Source organism: Dipodomys merriami, unplaced genomic scaffold (genome assembly GCF_024711535.1).
Source record: "Dipodomys merriami isolate MVZ:Mamm:240054 unplaced genomic scaffold, mDipMer1.0.p SCAF_121, whole genome shotgun sequence".
Classification (NCBI taxonomy): Eukaryota; Metazoa; Chordata; class Mammalia; order Rodentia; family Heteromyidae; genus Dipodomys; species Dipodomys merriami.
The window spans coordinates 2,728,501-2,754,570 of record NW_027202505.1 but is presented as its reverse complement, the minus strand read 5'-3'; the positions used below and the strand labels follow the sequence as shown (position 1 = coordinate 2,754,570).

At 45.7% G+C, this 26,070-nt stretch overlaps 2 protein-coding genes and 1 pseudogene across 2 annotated transcripts; 1 reads left to right on the top strand and 2 right to left on the bottom strand.

The window, feature by feature from the left end:
- Positions 1-561: 561 nt before the first annotated feature.
- Positions 562-15,542, bottom strand: P3h1 (prolyl 3-hydroxylase 1). Its single transcript, XM_070017162.1, has 15 exons — positions 15,035-15,542; positions 11,693-11,845; positions 10,776-10,965; positions 10,449-10,580; positions 9,262-9,401; positions 6,657-6,746; positions 6,292-6,344; positions 5,999-6,120; positions 4,484-4,611; positions 4,257-4,352; positions 3,643-3,793; positions 2,179-2,296; positions 1,816-1,891; positions 1,421-1,561; positions 562-995 (listed from the first exon to the last, which is right to left on the bottom strand). The coding sequence occupies exons 1-15, from the start codon at positions 15,497-15,499 to the stop codon at positions 858-860; spliced, it is 2,193 nt and encodes a 730-aa protein (XP_069873263.1). The 5' UTR covers positions 15,500-15,542; the 3' UTR covers positions 562-857.
- A 224-nt stretch (positions 15,543-15,766) lies between these two features.
- LOC138823665 (uncharacterized protein C1orf50-like) lies at positions 15,767-26,012 on the top strand. Its single transcript, XM_070017148.1, has 5 exons — positions 15,767-15,879; positions 15,968-16,083; positions 22,413-22,499; positions 23,578-23,709; positions 24,642-26,012. The coding sequence occupies exons 1-5, from the start codon at positions 15,801-15,803 to the stop codon at positions 24,825-24,827; spliced, it is 600 nt and encodes a 199-aa protein (XP_069873249.1). The 5' UTR covers positions 15,767-15,800; the 3' UTR covers positions 24,828-26,012.
- LOC138823601 (10 kDa heat shock protein, mitochondrial pseudogene) lies at positions 16,913-17,424 on the bottom strand (annotated as a pseudogene).
- Positions 26,013-26,070: the final 58 nt, after the last annotated feature.

Below are 26,070 nucleotides of genomic sequence, written 5' to 3'. Positions count from 1 at the left end.
TTGGCTAAATAATTACTTGCATCATGGTTCCTATACTGTGTGCCCTGTGACATCTCAAGCACTGTGAAGGTGTTGGGCTTGGTGCCAGGGATGTGGCCAGGGGAGCTGAACTCTAGCTCCACGATCTCTGTCTCTTACAGGGATCGTTATGGACACAGAGGCCCTGAGGTACAGCTGAGGACAGCAGACAGAGCAGGAAGCCTGTGGCTACCAAAGGGGCAATGTGCCAGAGCACTGCTGATGGCCACTCTTGCCAGAAGAAGATTAAGAGTAATAGCCATTCACCCAGAGCTTTATGGTTTACACCTGATACTCCATCTGTGCCACACAGCTGTCCAGAGGATAGGCATGGTGAAGACTATGATCCTCCATATAGAAGACAACCGCAAGGCACCTGGGTTCAGTGTTTGGCCTGAGGCTGCTCAGGATGTGGCCCCATTGGGTACTGAAGCAGGCCTTCTCTAGCTGCTCTGGCTACTGCACCCTGCCCAGAGTCATTTTTGCCAAGCAGGGCCTCTGGGCCCTAATGGACACATTTCCACTCTCTGAACACACCAGAGGAAACCCACAAATCATTTATTCTTTGGTTGTCTACATAGACACTTAAATACTGGGCTGCCGTCATGCAGCTGCTGTGTAGGCCCCAGGGTGGCTCTGGGCCTGGGTCCTGAGCTTTCAGTCAAACCCAAAGAAGAGCAGTGTCCTGCCATGTCCACTCAAGAGCAGCAGTAGCACCATTCAAAAGGCTGGGCAGGGTCCCCTTGGATCCACAGCCCTAAGAGGCTGGCCAGTCCAGAGTATAAAACAGAGCTCCTCCTCATGGGTCTAATCTCATCCACATGTGACCTGGATGCTTATCATAGTTCATCTTTGGCTCTTGATTCTTTGTCTGAGAGAGACTCTTCACTAGGCTGGAGGAGGGGCTGTTCCTGGGGAAGGTCCATCTCTTCTGGGCTGAATAGCATCTTCACCAGGTCGTCTGCCTGCACTCTGTCCTGCAAGGGTAAACAGTGCTTGCTCAGAGAGGCCTGGGACAGATGCCACGCCCTCTCTCAGCTGCTGCTTCCTGAGAGAACGATCAAGATGCCACCAGGGAGGCCTTCAAGCCCATCTCCTTCCCCGTGGGCCCTAGGCCAATGAAAACAGGTGAGGAGGGGCCCAAGGAGACCCAAGGGCTCAGCACTGCTGTCAGCTTGACTCCCACTCCATCTTGTCCCTGTTTACAGGTAAGGAAGAAGGTCCGGGAGGACAAGGCAGTGTGAGCAACGTCCTATGCCTGTCACGCCAGTGACAATGCCAGAGCTGGGTTCCATAGCCCAAGGGTGCCTTTCATGACTTTGCTGCTGACAGTCGGTTTGGGGGACAGAGGAAGTGAACCAGGACTCTTCCAGAAACGGATCCCAGAAGGCAAACATCTTACCCGCTCGCTGTGTCTAGGATCCAGTGTGAACCACAGGGCAATGGCACAGCGCTGCCCTCTCGTGACAGCCTTCACTCCGTGTGGGTTTTCAGTGCCTGAAGAGAATCCCACGGCCCTTCCACACTGGGGCTGCACCTCTGCCTAAAGTGGAAAGAAAGCAGGGGTCCATAGAAGAAAGACTCCAGAGATCCATGGGATCCCTAAGAGCCGGGACTGAGGGCAGGTTCACCTGGCTGTTCAGAGGCCACTGCTGTAGCATCTAAAGCCCCTGCTTAGGAGCAGAGCACTGGCCACAGGGAATGCCCAGTGGGTCATTCTGTGTACAGCACTATCAAGACATCAGCTCCAGTAAGCAGTTTTCTGTCCCCAAGGAATGAGCACCAGAGAATGCTCACCGTCACAGTTTTGGCATCTAGTTCAGTGAAATAGAAGTTTCCTCCATCAAAATCTCCATTCAGGTAAAGGATGGCACTAGGAAAAGCAGAGACAGCGAGACAAGGCATTTTTCTAAGCTGCAAACATGGCCCGTAGGCTCCCCCTGACTCTCTCTAGAGACTCGATCATGCTCCTCTGGGTGCCCCCAGTGTCAAGCCTACTCACACCTTCATACTCCTCCCTCCACCTGGGGGCTGAGGAAAGGGACTAGACTTTAGGGAGGGCTAGTCTAGCCTTTGCATGGGCACATGTGTACTGAGGATGGGGAGGCAGGGTAGGGCAAGCACAGGCCTCCTTTGAGCCACACCTGCCACTGCATTCACCTGTAGTCCCGGAAGGTATAGGCAGGGGGCTCCTTGATGCACACGAGGGTCTCAGCATTCAAGATGCAGTTGTCCACGTGGACTGGATGGCTATTGTCCTTCCTCTCAGCCTGTGCCTCTGGGGCCAAGGTAACCCGTAAGTACTGAAGCATGCAAGATACATTGCAACTTTCCTGCTGGTATTGGGTAGGAGGCTCTCAAAATGTATTTGAGTCTAATGAAATGGTCAGGACGATACAAAGCGAGTAGGGTATAGTCCACACAACTACAGGGCTCCAACAAGGTAGCTCTTGGGCTCAATGACAAAACTCCAGTGTGGCTAGACTTTATGAAGCAGAAAAAGGCAGAGATGGGTACAGGGTAGAGTGAATCAAATCTCCAGCAGGTCTATAGGAAAGGGAAGGATGAAGGAGAGAAGTGAAGAATGCCAGCAGAGGTGAGGTTAAAGGTCGGGCACTGGTGGCTCACGCCTATAATCCTAGCTACTCAGGAGGCTGAGATCTGAGGATCACAGTTCAAAGCCAGCCCAGGCAAGAAAATCCATGAGACTCTTATCTCCAATAAACCACTAAAAAACAGACATGGCACTGTGGCTCAAGCGGTAGAGCGCTTGCCTTGAGCTGAAGAGCACAGAGACAGCGCCCAAGCCCAGAGTTCAAGCCCCACCACCACCAACAACAAAAAAGGTCTTGCCAAGTCTTTCACTGTCTGATGCCTCTTCCTGGTTTGTCACTGGCTATGCTGGTGCTCTTCCACCTTGAGGTGGGACACAGTCTTATGCCTGACATATTCCTTTGGGTGTGGCCAGATTTTCCTAGAACTCCACACATCCTAAAGGAGACAGCAACACTCTACTTCCCATCATCTACCATGAGTACGTTAGTGCTAGGGGCCCTCAGAAGGCTATGGCATGACTAAGGGCAATATGGCTGGCTATGGGCCATGCATGATCTATGCAATCTGGCTATTCTGTATCCCTGCTCAGGAAAGCAAGAGGATTGTGACAGGGAACAAGGAAAAGCCTCACAGTTCTCTGACTTGCAAATTAAGTAGCTCTTCCACAAACTGGGTATGAGAGAGATTCCAGTAATTCATCTAAGGTCTAAGATCTATGGTCTAATAGATCTATGATCTAGTAGATCATAATCAGTTGAGAGGACAAGACATACTCCAGAATGTAGTTCTCTATAACATGGCAACTTGCTTAGTTCCCTCAGCGTCACCATTTTTCCTCTCAATTCCACAAACACATTTATCTCCAAAACTGCCATCACCTCCTCTGAAAGCCTTCTTGCCCTCTACTAGATAGGCTGACTGCAATTCCTCCTACTTGCACTTGGATATCACCGGTGTGTTTGAACAGGTACACAAACTAGGACGGAAGGCCTTTATCTCCCTATTCTCAGTGCCCAGCACAATGCTGGCTGCCTGGGCACAGCACACTCAAGGGATGGCAATACTCACCTCTGATTGCAGTGCGGCATACCAGGTGGGAGTAGGAGAAGTAGAGTGGGGTGTCCAGGCGGAAGTAGGACTCCATGACGCGCCGCACCTTCTCAGTCACATTGTAGTACAAGTGGGCGCTTTGAAGAGGAACTTTCCCTTCCTGTCCCAGCTACAACAAGAGACTGGTAGTCAACTGCCCCGAACACCTCTCTGGGTTGGCAGGGGCACCGTGGCAGTAGGCCATATGCTGCCAGCTCCCACTGCTTTGCTGCTAGTGGCTCTCCTCTCTGCCATCCCTACATTACCCTTTCCCTTCCCCTTCACACTCCTTGTTCTGAGTAACCACACATAGGCTCTCTGGACTCAGTTGTTCTTCAGAAAGCATGCCAGCAGCTCTGGGGATCAGCTCTGTCCTGCTTACCTCACTTTATTAAATTCTGTCTAACAATCAGGATTCAGAAGTCCACCTCATTCAGCATAACTTACCCGCACTCCCTTGTAGCTAGAATGTTAGCAATAAAGTGCATTTTCCCTTTTCTACCACTGTCCCCAGCTCCTCCCTAAAGCTTGAGATTCCCCTTCCTGCTGCTCCCCTCTGCTCCATACTCCACAATGCCCAGGATCCATTTTACCTTGAGGGCTTTGAAGACGGTGACACCATAGAACTTCTCATTGGGGGTGTGTGGGGAGGTCTGACCTCGGTAGCCATCTCCTGAAGTTGCAGCTGCCTAAGAGGCACAAAGATAACCGTAAGCCACAGGAGCTGAGGTCCTGAGAAGAAAGTAGGCTATACCTAACAGGTACTTGGAAGGCAGAGATGTCAGACAGACCCTGGGGAGAAGATGCAGTGGTCCCTTACATTGGTTAGTCTCTGCAGCTCTTGACACTCGTTTTCAGAGATCAAACCATCCATCACAACCCGCTGGGAGCCATTCAAGACTTTGGAGTTCATGGTCAGACTGATGCCTTCATATAGCAGGGGGCCTCCTGAAAAGCAATGGCTGGGCTGGTTAAATCTGGTAGCAGCTGCCTATTCACTTCCAAATGCAGAGTGATTCAAAGGATAGAGCTTGGAGTTGAAAGATGAGACTCAAGTCTTTGTCCTAGCTCCGCCACCAAAAAGGGCTAGCTCCTGAACCTTAACAAACTGAGCACATATACATTCTCAAAATAGATGCTCCAGAAATCAGGAAGAACTGAATTTGATCCCTGGCTTCTCCACCTATTAACTGTGTGACCTGAGCCAGTTGTTTAACCACTCAGGTTAATTTTTAATTAGTTAACTAGTGTGTTTTGTGTTTTTTAAACAGCATCTACCTTAGAAGTTTGATGTTAAGAATAAATAAGTTAAGAGCTTAGATTAGTATTTGGCTTATAGCTAGTTAATGCTCAAAAATGGCTGCATGGTATCTCTAATCATGATCACCATTTATGTATAACAAGGATCTTACCATCTGCCCAATCCACCTTGAAGTAGTTGTAAGAGACAGAAGTTGTGAGTAAAAGGCCCATAAAAGCAAAGGAATGCTGAACACATTCTTTTCTCATGCTGATCCAGCTAAATTTGCCACTGTCAATTTAAGCATGGTAGGGCAAAGGCCAACCTTTCTCCCTAAGATGCTAGGGTAACTCTCTATGCTGACATCATACATTCAATGCCATCAACATGCCAAGGCCAAAGGAAAGGGGCTAACACTCCCCACACAGTCATGTAACACCCAACAAAAGGCAGACTGCAAAGCCCCTTGATGATCAAGGAAGATCAAAGGGAAGCTTTTAATAGTGTATCTAAAGTACTTTCAAGGGAAGAGATAATGGGAAGTTTATTAAGAAGAGGGGCAAGCAGGAAGAAAGATATGTGCACCAAGGGCAGGCTCAGGGAATGAGTAGCAGCCCTGCTCTCCTTGATACAGAGAAGGGATGGAACACACAGGTGAAAGCAGGCTTGGGAAGATGGGCCTCGATCAGAGTGGAGCTATCACACTAGGCCTTCCCTAGTCTGGAGGTTTGGACAAGGGAGTCAAAGGAGTCGAAGACATCAGAGTTTTGAGTCCTGGTATCAAGAGAGTGGTAGAGGTCAGGAGCACAGGGTTTGGAGTGCAGAGGGTTTGGAAGGATGAGTTTTGTGTCAGCTGTAACTCACTGAAATGAACACACTAGTCTGTGACCCAGGAGTCTTACTTCTTAGCCAAAGGCCCATTCTCAGGGTTCTCTTGAGACAAAAGTTCTGTTGGTGAGTTTGGGAGGATGCTGAGCAAAGGTAATTCTACATACTTGTCATGCACTGCTAGGGTGACTGGTAAACTGGTAACTGTGGAGAGATCTGCCTGGCTGGGTTCACAACACCACATGTGCCCGAGCTCCATCCTCTCACCTTCCCGGGTCAGTCTGCTAACATCCAATGACTCCTTGGTCTTCTCTTCCACAAGGGTCTCGATCTCCCTCATAAGGTTGCCGATCTCCTGGGAGATGCGGACAGCAGTTTCCCGTTCCGATCTGTGAGCACATACAGCTCTGAGGACAGTGCTGAAGCCAACCCTGACTCCCACCCCAACTGCCCCGTCTGCATCTGCCCACCCCTTCCCAGGAGTTCCCATCTGCCTGGGCGCAGGAAGCCTCAAGTGCTTCATCACTGATCCAATCATGCAGTTTCTTCAAGGCCCTCACTTCTGTTTTTCTTGCAGTCTCTTGGGAATGACCTCTTCTGGAGTCCATGAATCCTGAAGTGTGTCAGGATAACAAGCAGGGTGACTTCATTAACCTTCCAGGACTTAATGCATGAAATGAGGCCTCGAGGGGAAAGCTGCCTCCCTCTCTGCCTCCCCTGAGGTGCTAGGGTGGGAGCTCTCTAAACCTCAAGGTTGCATTAGATTCAGGACCAGGGCCCCTCTCCATCTGCCTCTCATTTTGAGGTCCACATATCCCATGTTCAGCCAATGGTCTTCTCCTCAGAGTTGCACAGGGCACCACTCCCCACTGTTGAGAGCTCTTCCTCTTTTTCCCCCTCCCCTCCAGGTCCCACCCTGACTCACTGGATCCACAAAGGGAATTCCAAAAACATCATAAGCGAAGAAAAGTAGTTCCTTCTCCAGCAGGCTGCGCTGTATGTACTCCTGGGCACTCTGAGGAAATAATGGGGAGGAATCCTCTAGAACTCAGTGTTAGTCAGCCCTGGGTGGTCCTCCCAGGTATTCTACACTGTCTTGGTTTACCAGGGTCTCCTCTCCTCACCAGCATGGGATGTCTGCTCCCCACTTTGGGTGACAAGTATCAAAGCCTTTTCCTGACTGGCACAAGCCTTCTGAGGGTGACATACCAAGTTTCCCATGAAGGGAAATGGCCCCTTGATTGAGCTTCCATTCACTGTATAACAGAAGATATTATAACCCTCAGGAGATGTGCAATGTGCCTCATGGGAAGAGTCCTTGGCTTCCATGGAGTCACATTCAGGCAGGGAGCTAGGCGCTAGGCCTTTCCTGTGGCACTTATGTAATCTCAGTCAGCTCTAGGCTGGCACTGTGATCTTCATTTTACAGAGCAGAGGGACGTGTACCTTGTTTAAAGTGACACCACAGGAAATACAGGAGCAGAGATCTCATTCAAACTCAGGTCTCTTGAGTCCTCAGGTCTATGTGCTTCCTATTCTACCACCCCTCAGGCTGAGCAGACTCTAACCTTCCCAGAGGATGGACGGCTACACAATGGCCAGGCCTGGCACTCTGCCCTCCCATGTGTACTCAGGAGGTAAGGCTTACCCTGGCAGGGAAACTGAGTCCTTTCTGGGTCACATTTTTCCCTAGGTGCCCTGCTATGTTCCAAGCAGCATAAGAAAGGAAGAGAAAAAGGCATTGTCAAGTGAAATCAAAGATGAGACAGTTCAAGAAGTTGGTGAGTCCTATAGACTACTGTGATTACCCAAGAGGAAGATGGAAGTTTTTTTCCCTAAGGAGTTTAAATTATTGGCATCCTCCAAACCTCTCCAACAGTCTACTGAAGCCAACCCCACTGTTGTTCACTTATTCACTAACAATGAGTTTCTGTCAGCTATCTATCAGCAACTGTGCTAGCATTGGGAAAAGAGCCACCACTAACCAACCACAGGCCATTGCACAAACTGCTTCCTCTATACATCCTCACCTGTTACAGTGGGCAGGAGAGTGCCCACCTCACAGGGCAGCTATGCAGATTAAACAGGAAGACAGCTGAGACCACCTAGCATAGGGCTTCACCTGGTCAGGGGCTCAACCTTCTCTCTAGAAAGAGTTCTGATTAAACATAGTGGATTGACCACATGGGTTATTTTCTATCCCTTTCCTAGACTCACTAATACCACTATTAAAGAAACTTGGGGCTAGGAAGGTGCCTCAGTGGTAAAGTGCTTGGCCTTGCATACAGATGAGGCCCTGGGTTCGATTCCTCAGCACCACATAAGCAAAAAAAGAAAAGGAAAGAAAGAAAGAAAGAAAGAAAGAAAGAAAGAAAGAAAGAAAGAAAGAAAGAAAGAAAGAAAGAAAGAAAGAAAGAAAGAAAGAAAAAGAAAAAAAGAAAGGAACTTAGCTAGGTGCTGGTGGCACATGCCCGTAAGTCCTGGCTACTCAAGAGGTAAAGATCTGAGGATTATGGTTCAAAGCCAGCCCAGGCAGGAAAATCTGTGAGACTCTTTTTTTTTTTTTTTTTGGGTCCGGTAGTGGGGCCTGAACTCTGGGCCTGGGCGCTGTCCCTCAGCTCTTCAGCTCAAGGCTAGCGCTCTACCACTTGAGCCACAGCGCCACCTCCGGCTTTTTTCTTATGTGGTGCTGAGGAATCGAACCCAGGGCCTCAGGCATGCAAGGCAAGCACTACTACCACTGAGCCATCTTCCCAGCCCTCTGTGAGACTCTTATCTCCAATTAACCACCAAAAAACTGAAAGTGGAGCTATGGCTCAAAATGGCAAAGTGCTAGCCTTGAGCAAAAGCAGCTAAGGGATAGCACTCAGGCCCTGAATTCAAGCCCTACAACCGCAAAAAAAAAAAAAAAAAAAAAAAAAAAAAAAAAAAAAAGCAATAACCAAGCAAGACAAAGAAATGGGAAAAAACAAAAACAAAAACAAAAAAAAAAAACAAAACAAAAAACCTTCTTAAAATCAGATGATCACCATCTAGTGGCCAAATAGGACAACTACGAAGAAGATGGTTTCCACACAGAAGAAGAATTGGAAGAGGATTATTGCTACTGGACATTTGGGATTCTATAGCGGTAAAGGAGGAAGCCTGGTTTTCCTCACAGAGTAACAGTCTTTGTACAACATAGATATTCTCTTTGTTTTACAATGAGATGGAGAAGGCACAACGGGGAAGAAAACGAGAGAAAAAAATAGGTGACCGAGATGAAGGCAGCAGCGATGATGCCAAATGGCATCGTGTCCAAGTGAGGGTGCCAAGGGGGACAGCAGTCTGCTCTCCAGTTTTTCTTTCTGTGCCAGCTCAGTGATGCATGTCTGTGCCCAGAGGTTGCTGTGAGGCTCAGCATGTTCCCCAAGTTCTCTGTATTCTTTCCTCCTGGGAGACAAGCTGAGCCTAGACATGTACCTCACCCTACACTGGCAGCAACTCTTCTGCCCTCTGACAGCTATTCCACACAGAAACAAGGCTCTCACCTCACGGGGACTGATGGAGTTGGCCTGTTCTTCTCCAAGTGTAGCTGCATAGTAGGCCAGATTCTGGTTCATTACTTCGTCATTAGGGAAGAAGAGGAGGTAGGTCTTGGCACATTCAATAGCTTGTGTATAATTATCAACTGCAAAGCAAGGAAAGAGGTTGAAAAGAAAGAATCTAATCCAGGAGACTTAGGAACTACTCAGTGTGTGGTCTCAATAAGACTTTGAGCCATCAGCAACAGGTCAAGTGGCTTTTGCTACATAACTGATATCCTGGTTCAGGGAAGGAAGTTTAGAATACACACAGAATACATAACTGAGTTGAAAATGTTCTATGTCCTCAAGGCTAAGTACTATTGAAAGAAAAAGACATGGAACTTTCTGCATGCCTTCACCTTTAAAAATTCACAACTTGGATTGGGAATGTGGCTTAATGGTAGAGTACTTGCCTAGCATGCATGAAGCCCTGGGTTCAATTCCTCAGTACCACATAAAAAGAAAAAGCCAGAAGTGGCACTATGGCTCAAGTGGTAGAGTGGTGGAGTGCTAGCCTTGAGCAAAAAAAGCTCAGGGACATGCCTAGGCCCTGAATTCAAGTCCAGGACTGGCAAAATAAAATAAACTATGACAGAAAGAATGAGAAGGAAGCCAGGTACTGGTGGCTCAGGCCTGTAATACTAGCTACTTAGGAGGCTGAAATCTAAGGATCACAGTTCAAAGCCAGCCAGGGCAGGAAAGTCTGTGAGACTGTTATCTCCAATTAACCACAAGAAAACTGGAAGTGGCGCTGTGGCTCAAATGGTAGAGCACTAGCCTTGAGCTGAAGTGCTGAGGGACAGTGCCCAGGCCCAGAGCTCAAGCCTTACAACTGACAAAAAAAGAAGAATGAGAAGGAGAGGAAAAGGAAGAGGAAGAGAGAGAGAGAAGGAGAGAGGGAGGGAAAGAGTAAGAGTGAGAAACAAAGATGGAGAGACCAAGAGAGAACTCCTAGAATCCCCTGTTCCATTTTCTGGTTGCTGGACTGACTTCCTGGGCCACAGGCTTGTAACAAAATACCCAGAGATCACATAGTATCTCCCACAGCATCAGAAGAAACCAGACTTGTTGAAGACAATAGCTGTAGGCCTGGCCTAGCTTCATAGTTATGATAATGAAGAAAGGAGGGAAAAAAAAAAAGAAGGCCTTACTGTTATAATAGGCAAACTGCAGGTAATTATAATGTGAAGGGAGGAAGTCTTCAAAAGGCTTTTCTCGGCTTGGGTGGGAAGCCAGCTCGGTGACACAGTTCTGCTTACAGCTGAGGACTTGGACATAATGATCTGAAAGGAACCAATCACAGGAATAACTAGGAGGTTAAGTTTCAGGATGCAAATTCTGGTTAAGATGGACAAATCCCAATAGAATCCTACTTTGGTCAGACTCCCAGACATAAGAAGTTTAGGAATGAGGCTGCAGATGCTGTATCCATGTTATCAAGACACCGAACCTCACAGCCCTGGTGAAGCAGCACGCACCTGTTATGGCCTGGAAGAGGTCAGCATTGTAGTCTAGGTAGTTGTAGCCATCGTAGTCATAGGGCCCCTCGCAGAGAGCACGGCATTCCTCATCTGCCACAAAGTACTCTTGCAGAGCTGCCTCCAGGTGGGGCACAGCTTCCTGTGGCTGCTCCTCTGAGTACAACCGCACTCCAAGCCGAAACTCGTGCTACTGGGAGAAAGGAGTACTCAAAAGCAGGTCCCAGAGGAAGCCCTCTGCCTTGCCCTGGGTCTTAATTCCAGCTTTTCAGTTATGGATGGAAGGGGATAAGTAACCTGGGTGGCTTGGCTGCTTCAAAATGAAGGTCTTTTGTAAATTTACAGACACTTAACTCTTGATGTAGGAGAAAGAGGTAAGATTATTATAATTCTTACAGTTTTTCTGTTTAAAGTTTTCAAATTAACACTGTGTGTGTGTGTGTGTGTGTTTGTGTGTGTGTGTGTGTGTGTGTGTGTGTGTGTGTGTGTGTGTGTGTGTGTGTGTGTTGATTCTGGGGTTTGAACTCAGGGCCTGGTGCTGTCCCTGAGTTCTTTTTTCCTTAAAGATAGCACTCTACCATTTGAACCACAGCTCCACTTAAGTTTTTGGGTGGTTATTTGGAGATAAGAATCTCAGGGACTTTCCTGCCTGGGCTGGCTTTTAATTCTGATCCTCAGATCTCAGCCTCCTGAGTAGCTGAGATTATAGGCATGACCCATCAGCACCTGGAGAGGGAAAGGAAGAGGGAGAGGGCATAGTGTAATCTCAGTAGCACTGGGGAGGCTAAGGTCAGAGGATCATGAGTTCAAGGCTAGTGTGGGCTACATAGTCCTGTTCCTCCAAAGAACAATAATAAAGAGAGACAGAGAGAGAGAAGCAGGGGGTGGGAGATAAAAAGAGATAAAGTCTTCTTCACCATATGAGGTTTGGCCTCAAGGTCCTTGAAATCGGCCTCCTTCACTCCAGACATAGTTTGGTAGTAGTCTAGGTTTTGCCGCATCTCCATGTGCTCAGGATTACCCACGAAGAAGGTGTGTGCTGCTGCTACAGCTTTCTCCAGCTTATTTATCTAGGGTGAAACACAAAGATATAACTCTCACATCTAAACTGCTCTCAGCCTCCCAAGCAGCCAGAGGGAGTGACCCATCAGTGTCCAGCTTTGTCTTGTTAGCTCTAGACTGGCCTGGAACTCACAATCCTCCTGTTTCAGTGTCTCAAATGTGGGAATTACAAGTCTTCACCACCACATCTACTATATCCCAACTGAAAGTTTACAGTGCAGTCTATAGTTAACAGTAAATCCCAACCTCCCTGAGCCTTTTTTGAACTTATACTCATCCAATGTGCCCAACCTCTGCCAGCCCTAGCAAATGCACCTATTGCTTATTACAGGGGACACATACTGGAGTACTGAGAGCAAAGAGATCTGGGCAGATTGACAGCTGTTCCCCAAATCAGGTTTAGGGCTTTCCAAAGTCCGTAAGTTTCAATGGTTTAAATGGTATAAATATTCTACTTTAAAATGAAGAGCACACTGTAGGAGGAATGCTATGAAGACTACTGCCTGAATACGAGTTGTAAGATTCAAATGTATGTAGTAATTGAGCTAAAACACACACACACACACACACACACACACAAACTTCTAAGGCTTCAAAGATAGGAATAGGGCAAAAAGAACAGTTAACGATTAAACTGTGCATAAGAATCCTCCTTGAATTTTTTGAATATGTACTATGCATATGTTATACTTGTACAACTATTAAGTTATATGTCTAACCTATAGCTTAAAGATTAATCTGTATCTTAAACACAGAAGAAAGCTTGTCAAGAATTCTGCCAAAGAAATTCTAATAATGTCTCTATTCAATTATGTTCAAACTTTGTTTCTTTACATATTCATAAGATCATTTATCCTCAAACCACTACATTTTGTTCTCAGTTATTATATTACTCTTAAAGACAACACCAAACATGAAATAAATAACTCATATACTAACATCAGGCATGTAATACAATATGCCTTAATTATTTTACATAATATGATTTTCCCTCAAACCACAGATGTTGCTAAAAGGAGAAAAAAAATCTTTAAAATTCCTTATCATATATCTTTGTTTTTCAGTGCTTGATAGGCAATGTACTCATTACCTTACTCATGTAATGGTCACCCCGCTGTACAGTATCTTTACAATAAAAAATATAAAAAAAGAAAAGTTGCGCTATAGGCTGCAATGCGGCCCACAGCAATGGAATCCAGCATATAAAAATAGCATAGTTCATATTTGGAACCCAAAATAAATAAATGAGTATCTACTTGCCCTTGGTTATCAGACAGACTAGGAACAAATCTAGGGTTTAATGACTCACTTGCTGGGCTTTATACAAGTTACTTTGCACTCCAAATTCAGTTCCCTAATCTGTCATCTATAGAGCACTCCAGATGAAGCTGGAGATGGTAAATACACAGTTTCAAATGCATGGTATCTTGGCTTGATCACCAGTACTAGAAAGCACATATTAAAGAAGTTAGGCCTCAACAGATGGCTCCATGTAATAATGAGAAATCTCTGTATCTCAGTTTTTTTGGGTTTGTCAGTCGTGGGACTTTCGGGACCTGGGCTGTCTCTGAGCTTTTTGACTCAAGGCTAGTGCTCTACCACTTTGAGCCACAGATCCACCTCAATTTTCTGGTGTTAATTGGAGACAGGAATCTTATGGACTTTCCTGCCCAGGCTAGCTTTGAGTTGCAAATCCTCAGGATTTGTTCTAGGCGTGAGCCACTGGCACGTGGCTGATTTTACTCTCTTCTTTCAGCATGGTGCAGCCCTTCTGGGTTCTTTCTTAATCTGTTCTCCTCCCTCAGACTTTCTTTACATTTAAGACACTGGCATGTGACTTCCTCCACTGGATTCTGGTAGATAAAGGATCTCCTAATTCTTCTGTTTACGTTGCCACCACTTTTTCCTTTCAAGACTGATTTTCTGTGACTTCCAAAATTAGTATTCTAAAATCCAACTTTGATGATAGCTATCTGCAAAATTCTCCTCTGAATCTGCCTGGCCTCACTTAACTTTCTTTTTTTCCAGTTTTTTTAAATTGTTATTATAAAGGCTGCTGCCACTCCCCACACTCATTAAGACATCAGTCACAGGAGAACTTTTTCCTGAATACAGCAAGCTTGGGTTCCACTTCTCCCTCTTTATGGAAGGGCCATCCATCCTAGCTAGCGATACTGAGGACAAGCTCAGTTTCACTTCTTCTAATTTTTCTGAGACAAAGCTAGATTTCTCTCTCCTTGGTGCTCTCATAGCCTATCTGCATATTCCTTCTACAGAGACTCTTAGCAACAAAGTAAGACAAAATAAAGAAATAACCAAACATTTTCATCACCTGTCCAATAACTGACTTCAATAACTGTCAAAACATTTTGAGTAGTACATTTAAGTGATATATCCCAATTCTTTTGGACTTGTAAGCCCAGTAACTTAGGAGGACTGGAAGGGAACTAATTGCACAGCAGATGCCCATGTAGATATGAAAATCGGAGGTCCCTAAGAGTCTTGTAAGTGTCTTTAGAACTCTTAAACCATGGATATAGTAGATACACAGTACAGCTCCTTTTCCCCCCTCCTCAATAAAATGGGACGAATACCATCTACCTCGCAAGGACAGCGTGAGGATCAGGGCAAACGAGTTAATACACGCAAAAGGTTTAATACGGTGCCAAGGAAATGCATGCTGCCAATCGTGACCATTTGTATGCCCGGGCTTAGGACACTGTGGCATCCCTAGAAAACCCTTATTTTCTTTGGAAACTGACAGACTAGTAAGAGGGTCCCCCGCTACAGGAAGGAGCCAGGCAGCCCCTGCTGGCGACGTGGCAATCCCACGTCCTGAAAGAGCGCTGCTGGATTCGGCAGCAGGAAAAGCATCATCGGAGAGCCAACCGGAAGGGAGATACTGTACGAAGCTTCTGGCTTCTCATGTGGACAGTTAAAAATGGGAGACCCAAACTGCCGTTTCCATTCCCCCTAGAAGCTCAAACCCCAGGCTGGACCCTTGGGCTTAGTATCCGTCGAGGAGCACAGAATCGGACAGGACGGCTCTGCCGCGGGCAGGCCCCAGCCCTCTCCAGGTCCGCGGAGAGCCCCCGGGCCAGGCCTCCCAACCCGACCCTAGACACCCCCCCGAGTTCCCCAGGTGTCTGCGGTCACTCTTGTCCCTGAAGGAGCCCGAGTCCCAGGCAAGTCCGCACCTTGAAGTAGGCGACCTGCAGATAGTTGTAGGGGCTCCGCTTGTGGAACTCCAGCTCCAGCTCCTCGCTGAGCGAGTGGGCGGCCGGCGGCCCCAGGCAGCGACGCAGGCAGGCGGCGCGGCGAAGCAGGGCCCCGAAGAAGCCCAGGTCTTGCAGGGCAGCGGCGCCCGCTGCCTGCGCTAGGCTCGGGGATGAGCCGGGGTCGGGCTCCCACGGCAGGTCGGCTGCACACCGGGTGCGGCAGCGCAGGCGCAGGGCGCGCAGGGAGGCCCGCGAGCGCAGCGCCCGCTCCATGTTCAGGACCACCCCAGCCCAGTCTCCGCGCGCGTAGGCCGCGGTCCCATCAGCGTAGAGCAAGTCAGGAGCCGCCATGTCCAATCCCGCCTCAGACTCCACCTCGGCCCGGGAGACGGCGGCGGCGACCGCCAGCATCACGGCTAAAAACCTCCACACGCGAGCTGCCATCGCCTTAGCGGACCTAACGGGGCGCCGGGACACTCGCCACAGAGGTCCTAACCCCACCCCCACCGGAGCTCCGCCCCCGAAAGAAGCCCCGCCTCTGAAGCCATTCACCGCCGGCTTGAGGCTAGTGCACGCCTCTTTTGCTTTTAACCAATTAGAACCACGATCTTCAGTTAGAGCCCCGCCTTCGAGCTCAGGCCGTATCCAATGGCTAGGGAATACGGAAGCTCCGCCCAGAGTCGTTGTGCGTTCTTTTCCGGCTGGCTAGGTTGGGGGTAGTGGTGGGGTGTTTTAGCGGGCTGTTATGGAGGCCTCGGCGGCTCGGGGGAGGGCAGAGGGAGGTACGGCGAGTCCCGATGTGCCGGTGGCGGCAGGTCAGGCAGGTACGCGGGGAGAGGGTCTTTGGGGAGCAAGAAGGGCCCGGGGGAGGCCGAGGGCGGGAGCTTACGCCTATGTTCCTGTGTGTCCCAGGAACGCTGGTGGAGCGCTCCGGGACGCCCGGCGGCCTGGCCCTGGTGAGCCCCTACCACACCCACCGGGCCGGGGACCCCTTAGACCTCGTGGCGCTCGCCGAGCAGGTGCAGAAGGTGAGGAGCTCGGTGCGTCTGGGAAGTGAAGGAAAGCCATCTTCGTTCGCAGTCTGCCCTGCGTCTTTCGGCTCGGGTCTCACGGCCACTCAGAAGCGGTGTTCCTTTATTTTATGCTGCTTCCTATCAGATCGTTACCAGTGACCTAATGACTGGTAAGAGTGCAAGGACTCCGAATTCTGTTCCGTGTCCTCATTCCCCTAGAGACAATATATTCCTAAACCCAGAGCTTAGATATTGATGACCAAGATACGAGGAAAGGCAAAATACTGGTTAAAACACTGGAAGTTTGACATGTCTTTTTGAGTGTGTATGTGTGCCGGTACTGGGCTTGAGCTCCTACTCTCTCTCCCTTATTAGCCCTTTTGCTTAAAGTTGACACTTCCAGCTTTTTGGTGGTTAATTGGACACAACAGTCTCAAGGATTTGTCTGCCCCTCTGTCTCCCAGAGAGAGAAGAGTAGCTAGGATTACAGGTGAGCTACCGCGGACTGGCTTGGAAACAAGTGTGTGTGTGTGTGTGTGCGCGCGCGTGCCAGTTCTGGGGCTTGAACTCAGAGCCTGAGCCCTGTTCCTGAGCTTTTTTCACTCAAGGCTAGCATTCTACCACTTGAGCCACAGCACTACTTCTGGCTTTTTCTATGTATGTGGTATTGAGGAATTGAATCCATGGCTGTATGCATGCTAGGCTAGCACTCTTCCACTAAGCCACGTTCGCAGCCTTGGAAACAAGTCTTAATCCTTTTAATATTAGCCTTAATCAAATGACTTCTCTCTTATTATTATTATTTTTTATTTACATGTTTTATTTGGAAATGTTTATGCCAGAACAGTGAAATTAAACTTTAGAGACAATGGATATCATTAGCTTAGTTACCATCAGTTTATTATAAAAGGGAGATATGGAAATTATTTACATGATGAAAGATCTCAGACCTTCCATGGAATGGGCAGCTTCACAGGATGCCATTTTAGTGATGTATTCACTCTACATACTTCCCAAGAATGTCACCATCTCTCAATAAGAAATAATCCTTGTCATCTAGAACTACTTTGGTGCCTCCATATTCTGGGAGAAGAACTTTTATCACCCACTTTCACACTAACTGGCTGGATTTCTCCACCCTTTCCTTTAGAGCCCGATCCCACAGCCACTACTGTGGCTTGCAATACTTTTCCTTGAGACTTTTCTGGAAGCATAATGCCTCCTTTGGTTACAGTTTCAGCTGCACTCCTTTCGACCAGCACTCGGTCAAACAGAGGAATGAACTTCCTAAATGCTTGTCCGGCCATGACTCTCCGCGGTCGCCACTCGGACTCTGCTCTCACGCCGACGCTGCAAGGAGAGCTCTTTTATTATTTTTGAGAGTACCAGGGTTTGAACTCCAGGGCCTATACTTAATAAGCTGCTACTTTACCACTGAGCTTCACTTCTAGCCCTGGACTGCAGCTTCTTTATACACCCTCAGAGAAAAACCAAATTCAGTGAGAAGCTAAATTCTTTCTTATTACTTGTCAAGATTTCCAGTTGTGGAGCTCCTTAAGTATGCACAGATTTAAGGCTTGGCTGTTTAAACCTTAGAAAAAGTCAAATAAGAAAGGTCTCGCTTGTTTGTTTGGTTTTGTTTTTTGCCAAATTAAAACCTTGTTTCTCCTCTTTTTTAGAGAGGTGGTAGCAAAGTACAACTTTTATGGATTAGGAGAATATCATGTGTCTGTTTAATCAGATCACTTATTGGAAGGGTTGCTGCCAGGAACAAAATTTTGGACAAGCAACCTTTTTATGTGTTACTGAATGACCATCATGTTTATCACAATGGCCTGAATAAAGGAAAGAAAAACACAGTTTTTGTCTTTCATACTATAATATGGTAAAATATAAAGGATACATTTTGTGCTACCTCACATTATCCAATATAATCAGTCTCTGAGAGCATGAAGAAAAAACACTCTGACAAACAAATTGAATCAAACATATTTACTATCTGTGTACTTAAATTTCCTAGGAGGAGGGGCTGGGAAGGTGGCTCAGTGGTAGAGCGCTTGTCTTGTATGCATGAGGCCCTGGGTTCGATTCCTCAGTACCACATAAGCAAAAAAGAAAAAAAAAGTGGCGTTGTGGCTCAAGTGGTAGAGCGCTAGCCTTGAGCTGAAGAGCTGAGGGACAGCGCCCAGGCCCAGAGTTCAGGCCCCACGACTGGACCAAGAAAAACAAAAACAAAAAACTTCCTAGCAGGAATAACTTCCGTTATTTCACTTAATGTGTGTTCACAAAGCTTGGGAAGTTTGATATTAAGGTGTGAATTTTGAAATCTGACTGATCTAGGTTCAAATCATCTGTTAGTGTAAGCTGTGAGCCACACAGTTTTACTGACTGAATTGGAATACCTGTAGGATACACATACATTGCTCTGAGTCTTTTTATTGGGGGGGGGGGTGGTCTGGTGGTGGGGTCTGAACTCTGGGCCTGGGCGCTGTCCCTCAGCTCTTCAGCTCAAGGCTAGTGCGCTACCACTTGAGCCATAGTACCACTTCTGGCTTTTTTTTTTTTCTGCTTATGTGGTGCTGAGGAATTGAACCCAGGGCCTCAGGCATGCAAGGCAAGCGCTCTACTACTGAGCCACCTTCCCAGCCCCTGCTCTGAGTCTTAATTCCTAAAATGATGAGGTGTAGTTATCATCTCTAACTTCATAAAGGTGTCCTAGGAATTTGGGTTAGTATTTAGTAATTCATTATAGGAGTGCTTCATTTCTGCTTTAATTAGATTATTTGTTTACACCAACTACTACCTTAAGAAAAGGTAGTATTATTGTAAGAATACTCCTAATCCAGACCTGCCTTAGCTTTAGAAACTAGCTGCTTTGTCATTGGCTATATGGCCCATCTGTCCTAGGAACTAAATGTAGGTTTGGTGGTTTTTTGTGTTTTGTTTTTTTTTTAAATCAGGAGTTATGAGGCCCTGCACTATCCATTCCTGCACCCCTCTTTCTTCTGCCCAGGGTGGCCTTAAACTCTGGACACACAATCCTCCTACCTCCTGAGTAGTGAGGACTACAGGTGTGCACCACTGCATCAGGCTCCTTAAAAAAAATAAACAATAAAAAAAGAACCCAAAACCAAAACCCTTATTTTGTAATTTCCTCTCACCCTTCTCCAACTGTGTGAGCCTCAGAAATGTCTGAAGCTTTGCACTATTTCTGGGTTTTTTTTTTCTGCTTATGTGGTGCTGAGGAATCAAACCCAGGGCCTCATGCATGCAAGGCAAGCACTCTACCCACTGAGCCACCTTCCCAGCCCCTGAAGCTTTTTTTTTTTTTTTTAATTTTATTGTCAAGGTATGTATAGAGGGGTTAAAGTTACATAAGTAAGGTAGTAAGTACATTTCTTGTTACCCCCTCCCTCATTTTTCTCCCACTTTCCCTCCCCCTCACAATTTTGTACAGATCATTTCCAACATTGCTATTGCATTGGTTCACCCTTTGTCCTTTGTCTCACCATTTTGTTGTTCCCCTTCCCTTCCCTGATTCAGATATATGTCTATCTGAAGCTTTTATCCTACTTGTTTTGTGATCCTTCCCTGCTTTTAGACCCAAGTCAAATGTCACATTATTGTTGGCCTTCCTGTCTAAAGAAAACCATACCCTACCCCATCCAAAGATAGTATTACTAGCTGAAGATGAATACATTTGAGCCACACATACATTTCAGTTCTTACATTCTTCATCACTCCTTATTAAGCTACTTATTTTATTCATTTGTTAGTCTTTGATATGTGTCTGTCACATAATTGTAGTACATCATAGTGGCTTTAGTTATCTTTATTTTTGCTGATGATATACAGCATCTAAGCTGTTCTAAAAAATATGGTGGCCATCAGTTACATATGGCTGCTGGACACCTGGATTGTGTGATCAGTGTGATTAAGGCACTGAATTTTTATTTTATTTCTGCTGGTACTGGGTCAAAACTTGGAACTCAGGTCTTGCTCTACTTTTTCAACTGCAACTGGTGCTCTACCACATGAACTGCACCTTCACTTCCAGCCTTTTGTTGGCTAATTAGAGATAAGAATCTCAAGATTTTGTTTGTCTGGACTGGCTTTGAACCACAGTCTTCAGATCTCAGCCTCCTGAGTAGCTACTAATCAGTGCCCTACTTGAATTTTAACTTTAAATATTTTGAGTTTTAAAACTTGATAATTGGGGCTGGGAAGGTGGCTCAGTGGTAGAGTGCTTGCCTTGCATGCCTGAGGCCCTGGGTTCGATTCCTCAGCACCACATAAGCAAAAAGAAAAAAGCCGGGAGTGGTGTTGTGGCTCAAGTGGTAGAGTGCTAGCCTTGAGCTGAAGAGCTGAGGGACAGCATCCAGGCCCAGAGTTCAGGTCCCATGACCGGACTCCCCCCGCTAAAAAAAAAACAAAACTTGATAATTGGGCTGGGAGTGTGGCTCTGTGGCAGAGTGCTTGCCTAGCATGCATGAAGCCCTGGGTTCGATTCCTCAGTACAACATAAACAGTAAAAGTGGAAGTGGCACTGTTGTTGAAGTGGTAGAGTTGTAGCCTTGAGCAAAAGAAGCTCAGGGGCAGTACCCAGGCCCTGAGTTCAAGCCCCAGGACTAGACATAATAATAAAATAAAAATAAATAAAAAATAAAACTTGATAATTGAGTCATTATTGGAATTTAAGTATATTTGGGATGGTTTGAGTATGTGGATTTGTTTTGTTTGTGTTCAAGCCCTGGGGCTTGAACTCAGGACCTAGGTGCTATCCCTGAGCTTTAATGCTCTACCACTTGTGCCATAGCTTCACTTCCAGCTTTATTTGGTGGTTAATTGGAGTTAAGAGTCTCCTGGCTGGCCTAGCTTCCAACCACCAGATCCCAGTTTCCTGAGTAACAGTGATAGCAGGTACGAGTCACCTGTGCCAGGCATGGTTGGCTTTTTTAACTTTTTTTTTTTTTTTTGTCAGTCATAGGCCCTGAACTCTGGACCTCTTCAGCTCAAGGCTAGCGCTCTACCACTTGAGCCACAGTGTCACTTTGGCTTTTTCTGCTTATGTGGTGCTGAGGGATTGAACTGAGGGCCTCATGCATGCAAGGCAAGCACTCTACCACTAAGCCACATTCCCAGCCCACAGTTTTTATTTTTACTCAATACATTCATTTATTCATTATCAATTCATTAGAATATTTTGTGCCAGTCCTGGGACCTGAACTCAGGGCCTGGGTGCTTCCCTTGAGCTTGTTTGCTCAAGGCTAGTACTCTACCCTTTGAGCCACAGCTCCATTTCTGGCTTTTTGGTGGTTAATTGGAGATGATATTATCAGGGACTTTCCTGCCTGGGCTAGCTTTGAATTGTAACTTTCACATCTCAGCCACTTGAATAAAGTTAGGATTATAGGCATGAGCCACCAATGCTCATAACGATTTAAAAAATGATGATTACATGTTGAAATTTTTTTTTGCTATATTGGATTAAAATAAATATAAAGTTTTGCTTTTAATGTGGTTACTAGAAAATTTAAACATGACTTGCTTCACATTTCTGTTGGGTAGTTGCACTAGACTATAATAGTGCAGACAACTCAGGTAGAGACCTCTCTGTTTGCTAATGTGTGGAGTGCCTAATGTATCTGTCATAGTAATTGCTGGAATTTGTGAAAATGATTGATATCATTTACATGTATAATTTGTCTTTATTTATAATACTGGCGTATAGCTGACTTTATTTTAAGATTCTTCAACTAACCAGCAAATTCTTTTAGTATTTCTTAACTTCCTAATTTACTTCTGATTTCTTTTTCTTAATCTAATTTGAATGCCACTGGAAATTTAGGTAGATATGATATAATAATCCAATTGAGGTAACAGTCATATTAACAGATACATATCAAATTCTTCATTAGCAAATGATAAGAGCTATATCACAAATGTCTTTTGATATATATAGTAATACCCTTTCCTGATTTCAGAAATAGTTAGACATGAGAAAGGAAATGAGAAACCAAGGAAATATATTAGACAGAGGGAGAGTATAGATATTCATTATATTTGGGATTAAGAGAGTGGGACATATTGGAAGGCCAAAGAAGTTCAGTACTATTAGAGTTCAGGTAAAAAGCAATGGAAACAGACTAGAAGGAGCAATTTATTCTGTGGTGTGGGATGATGACAGGGTAGGCATTTCCTAAGCAGTGTTATTTGAGCTAGGCCTTTGGGTGGGTGGGAATTTCCATAGAAACAGTGAAAATAGGAATTGTACTTTAGTCACACTGGACTCTAAATGAGAACATCATAGAAATATCAATAGTTTGGTTTTCTCTCACCTACAGGCTGATGAGTTCATCCGAGCAAATGCTACCAACAAGCTGACAGTCATAGCTGAGCAAATCCAACATTTGCAGGAACAAGCCAGGAAGGTAAGAGAGACCTTGTCAGAGAGGCTTTCATCTTCTTCATTTAGTTCACATGATTGGCTGAACTTGCTTGCAATATTATTCCTCCTAGCCATGTAGAGTATTCTAGTAAAATAGGTGTGAGCCTAAGAGGTTTTGTGTTAACTATGATAAAATACCTGAGGCAGGCTAACTTTATAAAAAGGTTTATTTAGCTGACAGTCTTGGAGGTTTCAGAGAAAAATTGCTGGCATGGCTCTGCTTAGAGAGAACCCTCCTGACTGCATCTAGTCTCAGCAGGAACATATGTGTGAGGAGAGAGCATTTCTCTAAACAAGGAGCCAGAGATTCAGGGGTCAGGTTCAGGCTCTTATAACAGCACATGTTTGCTCATGCTTTCATTCTTGAGCTCTCAAGAACTCTTTGCTTTAGGCTGGGCATGGTAGCATGTATCTGTAATCCCAGCACTTAAGAGTGTGGAGGCCAGAAAATCACAAGTTTGAAGCCAGTCAGAGCTTCAAAAAACAAACAAAAAACCCAAATCAAAGGAATAAAAAAGGAACTTCTTTCAGGAAACTAGTATTGCCTTCTTTTGTGTGTGCATGTATATGGTGTGCGCATGCATGCGTACGTCCAAGCACCAGTACTGGGGCTAGAACTTAGGGCTTCTCACTCTCACTTAGGCTGGTGCCTTGTCACTTGAGCCATACCTTCACATCTTGGCTTTTTGCTTATTAATTGGAGATAAGAATCACAGGGATTTATCTGCCCAGGCTGCCTTTAAACTTTGATCCTCAGATCTAATTCTGTTGAGTGGCTAGGGTCACAGGCATGAGCCACTAGTGCTCAGCTCAGTAATGCTTTCTGAGAACAGCATCTTAGAAGGAACCTGTGGGGTCGCCTGTTGGGGCCCTTCCTTCACATCACCACACTAAAGACATCAGGTCCTTTTCTTTGTTGGAAGGCTCTATTATTACCTCAGTCTCATTGCTTACTATTGCTCTGTTTGACTGGTTTATATCCTCTTGGTTCAACTTTGATCTCTGTGTATAAGTACCTGTTATTTCCAATCCTTTACTTAGTATACTTCTGTTAATCTCAGGTACTGGAAGAAGCTCGCAGAGATGCTGACTTGCACCATGTAGCTTGCAATATGGTGAAAAAACCTGGCAACATTTACTACCTTTATAAACGAGAGAGTGGTCAACAATATTTTTCCATTATTTCTCCAGAGGTAAGAATATTTATTCTTTACCTCCAAATTGACTTCATCCTATGAGAAATTTTTAGTATGTGTGTGTGAAAATGTAGGCACGTGGATTGGTAAATGATTTTTTAGACTATTAAGGCGGGTGTGATGGTACCTACCTGTAATCCCAGCACTTAGGAGGCTAGATGGGAGGTTTGCCAGGTCAAGGCTTACCTGGGCTACATGGTGAGTTCAAGGCCATTATGGGCTATATATGTAGCAGGACCTTTTCTCAAAAAACAAAATGAAAAAATAAACAAACTGGGCTGGGAATGTTGCTTAGTGGTAGAGTGCTTGCCTTGCATGCATGAGGCCCTGGGTTCAATTCCTCAGCACCCACATAAGCAGAAAAAGCCAGAAGTAGCACTGTGGCTCAAGTGGTAGAGCACTAGCCTTGAGCTGAAGAGCTGAGGGACAGTGCCCAGGCCCAGAGTTCAGTCCCCACAACCAACAAAATAAATAAAATAAACAAAAAATAATAACTATTACATTAAATTAAAAAAAAAGAGTCCAGGCATCACTAAAAGATGTACATGTCGGGCTGGGAAAGTTGGCTCAGTGGTAGAGTGCTTGCTTTGCATGCCTGAAGGCCTGGGTTCGATTCCTCAGTACCACATAAGCAAAAAGAAAAAACCCGGAAGTAGTGCTGTGACTCAAGTGGTAGAGCACTAGCCTTGAGCTGAAGAGCTGAAGGACAGTGCCTAGGCCCAGAGTTCAGGCCCCACAACCGGACCCCCCCCCCCAAAAAAAAAAAAAGATGTACATGTCTGTGACCAGGGGAGGATCGGATGGATAACATAACTGCTTTCTAAAGATAGTTCCAACTAATCTGAAGCAAAAAGCCCCAAAAGAAATCAGTAGTTTAAGTAGGAAGACAATCCAGCTTGCTTACTTTCTGCCCTCCTTTGCTTCTTTAGGAGTGGGGAACAAGCTGTCCACATGAGTTCCTTGGTGCCTACAAGCTGCAGCATGATTTGTCTTGGACCCCATATGAGGACATTGAGAAGCAAGATGCTAAAATCGGCATAATGGACAAGCTGCTAAGCCAGCCAATAGCCCTGCCCCCAAACACTGAGCCCACCTTCCAGGGACTAACTCACTGAATGTGGACTCTGATCAGCATCCCTCATGATGGGGTCCTGTCACTTCCTTATTGCCCCATTCTCTGCTTTGATGATAGAAGTCATGAGAACCAAAGACATATAGGTAAATCAGCTCCATCTTGGATAGAATATAAACGTTGTTAGTGTTGCTCTCAGATGGCATGGTAAGGAATTGCAACACTCTTTCTGGGGATCTGCTTGGGGCCACAGATACTTAGTCAGTCTGTTTCAGAGGATTGGCTAATGTACTTTCTTTATTCATCTCCAGCGGTTCTTCCCTTAAGCCAAAGTATTAGAGAAGGAAGAGTCTTCATTTTGGTCAGGTTGGTGGGTCATTTTCCAAAGGAGCCGGTTTTCAGTCTTTTATTTCAGACTTGAGGTTGAGCTATCTCAGAGCTGATGTAATGCCAGCTTCAGATTCACCCAAGAATCACAACATTACATGTAGGAGGATGATTGAAACCACAACAAACAACCAAATAAAACCTCAGCATGGCTGGATCAAAGTGAGTGAAGTTTTTGGGCTATTGGCAAGGGCTGGCTTATCTTTCTGCCCTTTCTACCTAGGAGGAAAAGTGGTCAGAGAATCCGAGGCAGTGGTAAAGGGCACATTGAGGTGCAGGTGGAGTAGAGCAGTCATCCTTAAGCTTCACAGAGTTTCAGACTTGGAAGAGATATAGAAGGCCACCACTGAACTACTGCATAATCCACTGGGTAGCTTTTCTGAGGCAGAGAGGTTGAGTTCATCCACAGATGACAGGACAAATCCAGTAATAATATAGCAGCTTTAAGGAATTGTGAAAGAGAGAATAGGACAGAGAGAGAGAAGAAAAAGAAAAAGAGACATCCTCTTTTCTCAGATTATGAGGCAACCCAGATTGAAACTCCTAATTCATAAACTGAATGAGCTTTTTGGCTAGATTATTCTTTTTTCCTGACTGGGCTCTTGTAAGACTTTATTCGTTTATTCAACCTAACTAGCTAAATTTATGGTATGTTCAGCATGGATGTACTTGAATTCACAATGCTCAAGTTTCTTTCTGAAGATGAATATTCCTTGTGTTGATCTACTTGTTTAATACTCTATCCTGTTCACAATCTTTCCTTATAAGCTCTATTCCTTGTGAGCTACAAACAGTCCAAGACCAGCACAAAAAATATAGTAAGGTCTACTTGGTCACTCAATATTGTGGGATATTTTATGGAATGGAACTGTAAAAGGCTCTTTCTGGGATGCTGCAGG

Coding starts and splice junctions, on each gene's coding strand:
- LOC138823665 (XM_070017148.1), top strand. CDS start 15,801: ATGGAGGCCTCGGCGGCTCGGGGGAGGGCAGAGGGAGGTACGGCGAGT. Junction 16,084..22,412: donor TCGCCGAGCAGGTGCAGAAG/GTGAGGAGCTCG, acceptor TCTCACCTACAG/GCTGATGAGTTCATCCGAGC. Junction 22,500..23,577: donor TGCAGGAACAAGCCAGGAAG/GTAAGAGAGACC, acceptor TGTTAATCTCAG/GTACTGGAAGAAGCTCGCAG.
- P3h1 (XM_070017162.1), bottom strand. CDS start 15,499: ATGGCAGCTCGCGTGTGGAGGTTTTTAGCCGTGATGCTGGCGGTCGCC. Junction 10,966..11,692: donor TTGAGGCCAAACCTCATATG/GTGAAGAAGACT, acceptor TTCTCCCAGTAG/CACGAGTTTCGGCTTGGAGT. Junction 6,121..6,291: donor AGACTGCAAGAAAAACAGAA/GTGAGGGCCTTG, acceptor ATGTGCTCACAG/ATCGGAACGGGAAACTGCTG.